Below are 13,256 nucleotides of genomic sequence, written 5' to 3' on the forward strand. Positions count from 1 at the left end.
TGCGTCCTCTCCTTCGCCTGGCGAAGAGACGCACAGCCCCTATGAACGGGGGAGCAAAACCAGAACCAGAGAGGCTCCATCATCCATTTGCTCTCTCCCTCCCTCTCATCTCCCTCTCCTGTTGTCTCGTCTCCCTCCCTTGCCGCGTTTACGATCACTGCACTTCTGCGTGCGCTGAGATGGGAAGCACACACAGAGGGCTCATTGCAGCCCAACCGATCCAGGTGGAAAGCTGCAGAACGGACTGACTCGTCCTAAAGAGAGCAGGAGAGAGGTGCAGGGTGACCCTTGCTGTCTCTGCAGTCACTTAAGACTCTCTACCCCGGATGGGGCATTCAGCAAGGGTGATACTTGCTGCCGCTTGTTTCCTGTAACTGCGAGGTATTCAACAGACTTTTCCGACTCCAGACATGGATCCAGGTTGACGCTGGATTGTCCTGGTTTTAACTGTGAGGGGAATTGGGTGTGGATTAGAATACTGATGTGGAGCACCTGAGCTTTGGGACGTAAACCTTCTGGGACATGTTTGGTTTCTCCAAGATGCCAAAGCTGTCTGGGTGAGTGCGTGTTTGGAGTTTTACACCTGGAATTTACACGTTTGCTTTCACATGGTTGCAGGTTATCATACAAATAGCCTTTTTTCAAATTTTGTGAAAGATGGACTTCTTCAAAAAAGCATGTCTCCGTTCTTATTCAAGTTTGCACCTAAAAAAAATCAGCCTTGCATTCAATTTTTTGTTTGTTTTAAAAAAAACTTTCTGGACCTTTACAGTGAAGTACAGCTTGGTATCAAAGCTAAAAACAAGAGGGGATAACTAATGGAGGTTGCTGTGTATTTGAGAGAGGTCTTTTTTTTCTCCTTCTTCTGTTCTTCTATAATTTGAGTTTGAGTGACTAAGCAATCCTTATTTGGGACTCTCCTAGGTAGCCTCTGACTCGTTTTAATATTCAGTGATAAAATAAAAAAAGGTTTGGGGAAATGTGGAAAATGAGAGCAGGAATAGGATCCCAGACTACAGTACAAGGAGTCACCGGATGTTTGAAAGGATTAGGGAAGAGATATGCAAGAGAGGACAGACACTTACTAAAAAGGAAGGGTGATGAGCCAGGTGTGTGAGGCAAAGAAAGAGCTGAAACAAGACTGGCAAGTACTTAAAAAAGAAGCACGGGTTTTGAATCCCCTTAAATGTGCATACTTGCTGCAGGTATTTGGGAGTTCACAGGTAGAAGAGTCAGACCTCATATGGGAAATCTGTTTGGAAAAAGGTCTCATGCAGCCTCACATTTTGAACTTACAAACAGGAGGATGAATTTGCAGTGTCTGCAAATGCAATGACTTTTATCTATAAAAAAAAAAAAAGAAAGAAAAAGAAAAAAAGCATTAAGTTTTAAAAGTTCCACCTTAAGGCAAATATGTCTTTGGTCTTTGATGTCAGTGATATTTGAACTGAGTATCTGCAGGTATCAAGCTGTTTGAATTGAGCTAGTGTATGAGGAAACATTAGAAAGCCAACTCCTTGCTTAATGTGACTCACTGTGTGTCCGTTGCTCACACTCACTGATACACATGATCCTTGATTCATGTGTCGTCACATCACTAAGTCCACCAAATGTGGCTTATGACCAGTCTTTTCAACTAATATGCAAAGACACGCTAAGTTTTCTGTGTTTAGCATCAGAAGTGCATGAATGATGGAAAAGATCTTACATCTAGAGAAGCTGGAGTATAAATTTAAGGTTAAGTTGTTTTTTTTTAAAAAATAAATATGCTGCTAAGTTATTTGGTAAACAAACACTTGTTAAGATACTTGCTAAGTCTACTTTAGCAAGTGTCTGAAAGGAAATACTACACACTGTTAGCAACGGTTCTAAAGCATTGCAAGGTAACATTAAATCTTTGACACTTTGTACAAGAAATATACCAAAGGTTTAAAATCTAAGGCTTCAGTCACACAGGTGTAGAGACTGGTCAGCAACCCTGTGGCAACCTCTGGTCACAATTGCTTCAGTAGATGTGGTTGCCTGTAGTGTTTTGACATCTTGTACAAATGTTTTAACATATTTTAAAACGTACAGCTTTTCCTTTTGACACTGAACGGCTGCCGTTCCCTGTTTACATCGGTAACTGGTGTTTTAATTGCATGATTCATAAAATGCTGTAGAAAAATGTTTAATACGTTTACCGTTACCTCGTCCCTTCTGCAGCTGGTCCATCATGTTATTGTTTCTCCAAAAACACTTCCGTCATCTTTTACGTCTTTTTTTCATGAGCTACTGCGGCATTTTAAAAAACATTTCCACTGCTGTGTTTTGTGTGCTTTTGCAGCCTTTTTCTTAAGTTGCAGTGCGTTTGACCTCTCAGGGCCACTGCAACTCACTTGTTACACTATATAGTTGGCAAGTGTTTGCAGACAAATCTGTGTCTTCCATACAAACTATGGGAGACAGCGGCAATTTACTAGCAACCAATTCAATCTTTGGGACCCCAAAAGGTTGATTCTGTTCATCTGGACGTAGCGTTTTCGGTGGGATAAATGTTTCATCACTCATCCAAGTGACTCCTTCAGTCTCAGCTGACTGCAGGTTTCCCCAATCTTATAGACAGTACATTTGCACAATAACTGAAACTAGCACACTTAATGAGCAATGGGCTGTGAGGTCAGTTCCCTGATCCTTTATATGCAAATTGAACACTGATCAATGGCCATGAGTACCATTCACAGAGAGTTGGGGAATGGCTGCAATCACAGCATTGTAAGATGATGTACCCTTTAAGTGAAGGCTCCGTGCTCCTGCAGACTTTTCCAAAACACAGTGTTAAACTATCCTTATAAATCCTGAGAGCTCAACACATTCAAAATGTGCTTTTTATAAATAAAATGAAAAACATATATTTGGCGCATTTATATGGATGGATGCAATGCAGAAGCAACTGTCTACAGAGTGCATGTTTTGCACGCGATTGCATTTTCATCCTAATATGGTGTCTAATTTAAATAAATAGCTTCAATTTCCCCTCCCTGTGTTTTGTCAGCCAGTTGCAATGCACGGCACGCCTATTTTTACACATTGGGCTCATATATTGTAGACAGAAGGTAAAATAGCAAGAAATTAATAAAAGCATAACACTAACAGGCATCAAGAGAGTGCTGCACTTTGCGTATACCCAGATGGCTGGTGTGTATCCATGAGCTGCCACAATACAGTGTCAGAGCGTTCTGTTTGCAGATGGCGCACAAGCTAAATTTGCTCCATAAACTTTAATGAGTCGTGGATCTTTCATCACCTTTGAATGCTTGTTATAAATCATTCATTGTAAGACAGGCAGTAAAACAGCTGCAGCAGGTGAGGGGATCGGAGATCTTTCTGTTTCTGTTTGTTGTCTTTATTCTAATTGGGAACTAATGAGAGTTTTGTCGTCACACATCTGGCTCTATCTCAGGAACATTAACCCAGTCTGTCTTATCTAATCCAATGCATGCATTGTGAAGACAAACACAGGACCTTTATCAGTGTTTATAGGGTGGGAAAATCTTGGCTTTAGTGTGTTGGAATTTGGCAGTGAAACTAGCCAGCAGTGCTTGTTTGTGCTCTGAATATCAGATTACAGTTATCGGTGCCAAATTGCCGTCTGCTTTATGCCAGTACATGCTGCTTCTTCAGAGGGCATAGTTCCATTGTACAGAGAGCCATCTGACAAGTCATGGCACCCTAATAGTTTATTCATTTTTCAGTAATTCAAGGGCTTCATTACATAAAATGACCCATAATCCTTTAACTATTAACAATCTCGATTGCATCTTTGGAATTTCTGTTCATAATTCCACTCATTCACCCACACATAGTTGTCTGCATATGAAATATTGTCTTATTTAGTATCAGCCTTATCCCTTTCGTATGCTACTGAGCCATGCCTCATCTCTTTATGTTTAGCTTCCAAGAGGCCAGACTTTTTCTTGCTGAAAAGTACAATTCGATTTTGATCCACTATGTAATAACAAATGGAAAGTGTCTGGCTTGGGCGGAGATCGATGGTTTTCAGTATGACAACAATTCCAAAACACTGCCTATGAGGTAAAAGTATAACTGGATAGAAAAACACACAGTGGGGCACTATTAGTCATGGATTGGCCTCCCCAGAGCCTGACTGTCAGCATTACTGAAGCAGTGTGTTTCAGACTCCAAGCACATATAAATTGGAAAAAAAATTGAAATGTTTATTATATGTATAACATATATGTAACATTTCTTTTCTGAGAGATATTGTGGCAAAAAATAAACTAAAATCATGAAAATATAGCTTAGTTTAGCATAAAGACTAGAAACTGGTAGCACGACTTAGTTCATGACGGTGTGGGCTGACATATTTTCAAACATCCACTATATTGCCAAAATTATTTGCTTGTCTACCTAAGCTCACATATGAACTTAACCACTTCAACTCTTCTGGTAAAGCTTGTTTTGTGGACTGGAGAGCAGTCATGCTGGAGCTATAAAAAGCCGATGCACACCAGCCCTGAACTGTTTTTGTTGACCAGAAGGTCAGCTTGGTTGCAAAAAGACTTATGGCTATATATTAATCATAAAATAATGATAATAATAAAGTTTATTTGTGCAGCACTTAAAAAGCTAATCCATAGAGAGAAAAAAGATCAAATATCATGGAGTAAGAGATTATTGATTTGGATTTTATGTCATTGTCCTTAAAAAGAAGTATAGAAAGTGAAGGCATTTCCCACTTGCTGCCATAATCTGATTTTAACATACAGGATTTAGAAGAAAATCCACTGTGAGCTTGTGGCTGTGCTTATCAGAATGAATTCAAGTTGAGAAAATTAGTTGGTCCTTTCCTCTTTAACCTGTTCATTGAAAGCATTACCGCTTTCAGTTTTGAATCATTTGTTTTCTTCCACCTCCTTCCTGCCCTCCAGCATTGTCTTATTAATTCGAGGTAACGGCTGAGTACCATGTCTAGTCCTTGGCTTAAAAGGTGCAGATGAATCTAAAGTGGATTTACAAAGCAGGTTAAAATACTCATCAGTTTTTCTGTGTCTGAGTTCCAGCCGAAGATTGTTATGCCGTCTTAATCGCAGAATGCAAAAAACTGCGGTCACTGAGCAATGACAGATTTCTCCTAGTCACGAGGAGGCTGTTGTCTTATTTTTACTTCTGTGTGATTGAGGCACAAAGCTTACAGTGTTTGCTTCCTAAAATTCAGAGGTGTTTGTTGGATGGCACAGAGCACATGCTGTACAGTACCTCACACTAAAAAATCAAATACAGGAGAAGGAAAAATAACATCAAACTACAGGGCAACCACCCCCACTCAATTTCTCCCTTTCTCACTCTCCGCCTATAACCCTTAAAGTTGCACGTTTTTCTTGATTTGAGTCTGGATAATCCTCCTAAGGGATTTGGTCGGTGATCACTGCGTGGGGTGGGGGTGGGGTGGTGAGGGGCTGTGCCACATATCTCTCTCTTTCTCTTACCTCTCTGTCTGCTTCATATCGCAGCCCATCCATCCACTTATCCGTGTACTTTACCAGCTTGTAATTTAAACCAGGCACAGGTCCGCTTCGCAGGTGAGCTGCACCTTTCAAATTGAAAGTGAGGTTGTTTCTGAGTTTATCAGCGTGTTGACATCTACTTTAAGATGTCTTTTGTTTATCTTAACATGTGATGTTGTGTTTTTCTTTTTTTTCCCCTATTTCAGACGTTTAATTTCATCCCGGTCTATTACACATTAGTTATCTGTCGGTGCTTATTTGATAAAAGATACAAGCTCTGAAATGAAATGCTTTAATCAGTCCTGCATTCCGAACAGTGTCTTCTGCAGGGATTCATTTCCTGGTGAACACTAATGTTCTCTTATGCCGTGATTACCACATTTTCTCTCCCATAATTCCATTCATTTCTCACAGCAGATAATACTGAATGGCTGTAGTGATGCGCGTCAGCTTCCGCCCCTCTTTGACGTGAGCCCCCAAATTCGATCTGTTATGCAAATGAAGTATAACTCTCTCTTTTTTTTTCAGATTGTAATTTCCCCCGTCTCTGCCTCACAAAAACAAATGGTTTTCAGAGCAAGCAGTTACACTTTTATTTTCAAGTCACATTGACACTGAAAAATAACATGCAGCGCGCATCAGTGACGCAAAAAGTTTCATTGAGTTTTGCCCAGAGATGTGCGTCATGCATTTTGCAGATGTGATGCAGAAGCATCTGTTTCTCTTTTAGCTCTTTCATGTGTTATGTGTTCTGCATGGAAGCCTTGATAAGGATGCTTGGTGTGTTATTTAATGACACATGGGCACATACGTCTCTGCTGTATCAGTGGATAACGGCCTTTTTGCCAGCCTATTTGCTGAGACCACCTTCTCATTTCCCTAACGCCAGTTTGCAATACTCAGGTGATAGGTGAGGTGTGTTAGGTGAATAATAAACTCTTAACTATAGTTAAACATTAGTTAGAAATATGCAAAGATTGGTCATCACAGTTGAAACAGAAATGTGCCCAATGATTACACATCTTGGCATTATTTTAAGTGTAGCTATGAAAAAAATTAGCATAAAACCACTCCACATTATCTTAAAATCAGCCTATATGCCAATGATACCTTGTTATATATAGCAAGTGAACCATTTGTATACTTCATTACCTAATCATAACAATAACCATACAACCCAATCCATTTATTTATCTCAGAATCTATATTTTAACGTGACCAAAAGTAAAAATTTTAACTCAGTTTAACTCCGTTTACTTTACCGTCACTCCCTTTAAACTGACTCCACCTTTTGTTAATCCACCAGAACATAAACTGCATTGAAAAGACAAACAATCTACGATTAAAATAACTACACTCTAAAACAGTATGGCACTGAATTTTTACTACTTTCCTGTCCACCAACTTAACTACATTTCCCACTGGACAAACATCTCTATTACTCCTTGGATTGACATTGAACACACCGTCTGCAAGTGTCTCCCCATTCAGCATAATGCATTTCTGTATTAATCAATTAACTCCCACAGCTGTTTCAGATTTACACGATGAACACACCCTTCACTGCCTGCTGGAAGGAAATTGCATACTTAACCTGAAAGTATGGCCTTCTACTTATACTCTGTGTTTAAAATCAATAAAGAGCTCATTAACGTCACTGCATGGAAATGGAGGGTGACCATGATAGGCCCCCTTTCCAGTGCTAGCTCTGTCGTGACCTTGACCTTACTTAAGCATGCATACAGCATAGCCCAATATTGTCACTTTTAGATCTACTATTTTAAGAAGAAAATGTGTCTTTTAAATACACTTCTCAGCAAGTCATTTTAACCCTTATAATAAATGTGTGAATAGTTCTCAATCTTCAAGCTGATTGGTTTTACTCAGTGGCCATACTGGTTCTTTGTTTCTTCTTCTTCTTCTTTTTTTCTCAGCAGCTTCCTTTCATGGTCACCTGAATCATCTGCCTCCATCTCACCCCATCTCTTGAATCCCTCAGCCATGTGCACCTTCACTACATCCATGAATCTTCTCTGTGGTCTTGCTCTTTTCCTTCTTCCTGGGAGCTCCTTTGTCCAATGTAGCCTTCGTTTGCACATCTGTAAACCACTGGAAACTAAACCATCCTCTTTAGCTTTGTCTCCAAAACAACTCAACCCGAGCTGTCTCTCTGATGTACTGGTTTCTAATCTTGTCCATCCTGCTCACTCCCAATGAAAATCTTAGCGTCTTCAACTCTGCCACCTCCAGCTCAGCTTCCTGTCTTTTTGTCAGTGTAAATCCAACCTGTCCACCATAGTGGGTCTCACTACGATCTTTTAAACATCCCTGCTGCTATCCTTCTGTCACAAATTACTCCCAAAACTCATCCACCCGACTTCCTTATACAGCACCGCAGTTCATCTCCTGGCACCCCATCATATGCGTTCTCTAGATCCACAAAGACACAGAGCAGCTCCTTCTGACCTTTACCAAACACAAATGAACTCACTTGTACACCTCAGAATTGCTTCTGAGCTTCTGAGCATTTACTCTATTGTTAAGCCTGTGGCCTTTGAGCCTACACACACAAAAAAACAGTGTATGCACATCGTGTGTGTGTCCTTGCATGTCCATGAGAGCAACAGGAATGACTGCTTGCATCACGTAAATACAGATATTATTCCTCTATAAAAATCTATTTTAAGCTATATAAAACAAAACTTTGACTAGTATATTTTTGCTTCACTCCTCTCTGACAACCAGAAACTAAAGCAGTCATGAGTCATGTTGTGAGTTGTAAGCTTCTGAGCATCATAGACCACAGCACTTGTACAGAATGTTCCACTGCGGTGGACTACTGCTCCTACTGCTTCCATGCATTCTGGCTCTGCACATGCTTAGTATTCCCCTCTCACCTTCAGTCTTCCTTTCAGTCAATATTTCCTCATTTACAATCCCACAGCATCTACAAATCTTCAACTTCAGCTTCAGCAGTGGCCGAGGGAAAAAAAACAAACAAACCCCAAAACATATTACTCAACTGGAAAGACAGAACAAAGTTATCTATAAGCTACCGCCCTGATATGTTTACAGGCCGTACACATAGCTCTCGTCAGCTCTAAAGGACAATCTCCCACCTGATCTCCGTCCTGGCAGCTGATTTCTCTCCACGCCGCTTCGCTCAGGCAGATACGTCAACTCAAAACAACAAATAATCCCACCTCAGACACACAGATATACACCAGCACACCACACAGTTTTCACAATCTTAATAACTTATCTTTCTGTTCTTTTTCCATAAATTCTCTTTTTGCAAATACATTTTTAAAAAGTAGAACAACACATCCTTTTTTTCCGAGCGGACGGTTAATAATTCATCACTTTGGCTTGGTTTTACTCCGTGCACTGAGCGATTCTGAGGCCCTAGCAGGAAAAGGAAAGTGCAAAACATCTTGTATGTTGCATGTTTTCAAATTCCTGTCTCAGTCAAGCACCGGGAAACAAATAAATCAAACATGACAGCAAAATGTGCACTTGACGAGCGCTTGTCGTTTATCTTTAACGTCAAATGTACAAGTGAGGAAATGTTTTTATGAAGTTACATAAACTTGTTATGCACTTGCATTGAGCGTGTCGTTTCCTATTATGATGAGGGGTTTCCTACGTCAGTGTCACATACTGTAATTTGACTCAATCTGTTCATCTGCTAATTCATTTAGCCAAAGAATCCGATTTAGTGAAAGTTAAATGGAATTTTAAAAAAATCCCGTTACAGTCAGTGAGTAAAACAGAAGCTAAAGATAAACCAAACCCTGAGTTCAGCCAGTTGTTTGTTTGCTAATACGTGTGTTTTCAAAAAAGAGGCTAGTGGAAGAATTAGTTCTGCTCCAAATACTGACACATAATACATAAGTGCCAATGTGTACTCTCAGAGCAGCATGGTCACACACACACACACACACACACACACACACACACACACACACACACACACACACACACACACACACACACACTAAATGTACTGTAAGCCTGCCATACAGTTCCCTCACATCACACAGCCTCGTGTGATGGTATAAACACACAGTCCTTTCCCTACTGACTGAGCACCGCTATTATTTCCCCTAATTAGCTTTAAATGAATTGACTAATTGAATTTCAGGTAAATTGAAAAACCGAACCAAACATTTTAATCGTGTCAGTGCGAGGCTGGTTGAAAATGTATCAAAGTTACTGTGGAATTTAATTTTTTCACATGTCCCTGCAACAAACTGGAAGACGAGGAAAACTCCATAATGTTGGGTTCAGAACAGCTGACACGTGAAACCCGAAACCAACCGCAAAGCAAACTCCTAGCAAGGCACTCAATCAAAATCTGTGGTGTTATAAGGTATTACAGACCCTCTTTTACCCCTTTTTATGGGTCAACTACCACAAATGGCAACTGTTATGAAAAATGATTCCACATAAGACCAGACTGGTGCTTCAATTCAGTTTTATTTATATAGAAACCAAATCACAACAACAGTTGCCTCGAGGCGCAAACTGATATTACTGAGATTATTGTATTTTTTGTTGCTTACACTTCTATGACTTCTGCATATACATTATAAAATACGCACACAGTTTCTGTAGTCATCAGAAATAGTTGTCCAGGCTTCTTGAAGGACATTTAAAGCTCTTTTTTAGATGTTGGCTGGCATTCTCTCTCAAGATGATTCCACACCACTTCAACAATGTTGACGCCCAAGCTCATGGGGGCCCAATCCATGACTGATAGTGTTTTTTTTCTATCCAGGTATGCTTTAATACATTTTAAGATTATTTTCAGACAGAAAAATTGCTGGATGCTGGATCAATATCTGATGGTACTTTTCTGTGTTCATTATTCCATCCATTTTCATAAGATCCCAAGCACCACTGGCTGAAATGCAGCCCCAAAATGTGTTTCCTTCCTTAAGAATGGCTTCATGACAGCCACCCTTCCACTGAGACATTACTGATGAAGTATAAACAGTAGATGAATCAACTGAAAGGTCACATGTGACACAGATCCTGTGTCAAATCTTTGCTGGATTATTTCCCATTTCTTAAGGACAGGACTTTCAGGTACTGCTCATCTGCTGTAGATAGCTTTTAGGCCTGTCACTTCTTCTTTTGTCTCTCATTTGTTCAGTGCCCTCAAATTTATTTAAGGGCACACTGCACACAGTGCCGAGATATGCCAAGTTTTCAGCTAGTAGCTCTCTGGGACTCACCTGTCAAACTAGGCTGTCTTTGGCATCAACTAGAAATGGGGAAACATCTGTTCTGTGACAGGCTGATAGTAACAAAGTGCCTAAAGATACAATTTAAGTCACCTGCTGTGTGTAACCACAACACTGGTTCATCCCTTTAGTTGGGTGGCTTTTTATGCTTGAGTGATTTGTAGGTCAGACATAACTAAGAAAAAACAGTCCTCTGAAAATAGGCAGGTACACGCAGGAGACTGGAAATGAGTTAAACAGAGATTGAGTAGCTTTATCGTCATTTGTGACTTGACATGTCGTCATGTGTGAAATATATAAGTTGCCGTTTCATCGGACAGTCATGTTCTCCAGGTCCTTTTTTCCACAGATTTACCTGGCACAATAATAAGCGCATGGTTTTCTGGGCATTGTGTTCCCAGTTGACAAGAAAAGCATGTAACACTCCAACAGCATCTGGATTGAACAGAAGAATGAAAGCTCACAGCACCTCATTACACAGCAGATTCTCAATATGTGGAGTTAGAATTCTTTCAACATAGTTTATAGTATATAGGGGAGCAACTCTTTTGTCTGTATAAACTTTTTGAATTTTTGCCATTTTTGTTAAGAAAAGATTTTTGATGGGACCACTTGTGGCTTCATCACTGTGATGGGATTCATCCGTTACGTTATTATCAATGGGATAACCTACTTGATTGCAGTTTTTATTCTCTGTCTCTGTCGGTTTTTTGTGCCTTTTTTTTTTTGTGTAAACACAATCCGAGAGTGGAGAGAGATTTTCTTTCGGAAATTATGATTCAAGAAGCGAGACATGAACATAAGTGTTCCTCATTCATCCTAATGATCCCCATTCTCCCGAGTAATCTTATTTAGGGAGCGTTCGAGGGTATTTTTAGCCTGTGGAATTATGCTTCATTGTTGGGTGCAGATGTTCTAGTCAGATATAATGTTTTGCAGCCCGCGTGTGTTTTGACGTGGACTGAATGCACCCGGTGACGAACGGCTTTGCTCGATCGTATTTAGCGCCGTACATTCGCACATTCTGCAGCTATGGATTCTTTTCACACACGCTCCCTCGCTCGCTCTCCCTCTAACCTTTCCAATTGACTGTAACCAAACAGACGGAGAGTAGTGGAGGCTTTGCATCACGCGAGTGCCGCCAACCAACCAGAGACATAGTGATAGTGAAACTCCCCACAGGCATGGCCTCAGTTAAGAGCTCTGACACAGGGCGGAATGGATTTTAAGAAGATCTAGAACAAATACAAATGATTAAAACCAATTTTAGGAAATGCATACTTACAGAAATAATGCAGTTATTACAATTACAGAAACGTACATAATTATTTCATACCTGTGGTTTTCTCAGAATCTAAGAGCAAACCAGCTTCACTTGACTTTTAATTTCCAGAATATTCAATTGTTTTAAATGTGGAGTATTTCTTGAACCTTCTGACATAGTAAAAAGAAACATTAAACATTTATTTATATATATGAGTTTTAAATTGTACCATATTTACTCATTTTTTGCTTAAAAATGTATTGACCAATCTGGGAGGAATCAGACTGGCGATCTAGAAGTCTCAAAAACCGAATAACTAATAATGATATACTAAGGCTTATAAAACATTTCAAGGGCTTTGGTCGTCACAAAGTGTGAAAATAAGCTGCCTGGTAAGTATAATTACCTCTGGGGCACTCAGTGTTTAAGCATCTTCTTACTCTTGGTTCGGTTAATGGACAGCCATAAGGGTGCAAACTGCCATCAAAATGCTGAATCTCATTACAGGTTTTGGTTTTCTCTTCTAGCTCAACACATACAGTAAAGTTAAAGCAATTAAAGTTAAATTAAGGCTTTGGCAATTATTCTAACTTCAGACAACACCGGCGCTTTGTGATGTGGAATAAAATCTCTGTAATCATCCTAGTTTTGCCCTCGGTGAGTTCAAGTGATACTCCAGAGGATGTTTTTGGCCAAATGCAGAAATCATCGATCCACCAACGGCAGAAATATCATGTTAAAAACTATCATTTCTAACTTGCTCTGCTACCCTTTTGTATTTTCTGCCCCTTGATTCCACTGAGCTCTACGTGACATTTACAGAGAATCAATGAGGTGTTGTGTTGTGGACTCTGTTGTCCAACAGAGACGCACCGCTGTGCCGCAAAGGTTGAAAAGCGACGCTGTAAAGTGTTTTGGGTCTGCTGCTGATACAGAGGAAGCTATCTACGTGCCACGCTTTGGCACAGTGTAGACACAAGAACAAGCATCACTGTTATCTTGTCCTGATACAACTTAAGGCATTATTCTTATTCTCTGTTGTCCTTGTAGTTGCTCTGTTTTTGTTCTTCAGACTTATTACTGAAGAACAGTAACAAGTCTTTGCTAATCACAGTTTTACTTATTGACTACTGACTTTATTTGGTCCAGAATGAGTGGTTAATGAATAAAGGGGAACCATCTATATCGGAACGTTTGAGGTATCATCTAAAGCTATACTTGTTGCTAAACAGGCAT

The 13,256-nt window shown here is 39.9% G+C and overlaps 1 protein-coding gene across 1 annotated transcript in view; it reads left to right on the plus strand.

The window, feature by feature from the left end:
• Positions 1 to 281: 281 nt before the first annotated feature.
• LOC102779849 (FERM and PDZ domain-containing protein 4-like) overlaps positions 282 to 13,256 on the plus strand; it is a 62,668-nt gene continuing 49,693 nt past the window's right edge. The window contains exon 1 of the mRNA XM_035909867.2: positions 282 to 557. Within this exon, the coding sequence (XP_035765760.2) occupies positions 523 to 557 (35 nt within the window). The 5' untranslated portion in view covers positions 282 to 522. The remainder of the gene's footprint in view (positions 558 to 13,256) is intronic.

The sequence above is a fragment of the Neolamprologus brichardi genome, chromosome 23 (assembly GCF_056152115.1).
Source record: "Neolamprologus brichardi isolate AB-2024 chromosome 23, ASM5615211v1, whole genome shotgun sequence".
Classification (NCBI taxonomy): Eukaryota; Metazoa; Chordata; class Actinopteri; order Cichliformes; family Cichlidae; genus Neolamprologus; species Neolamprologus brichardi.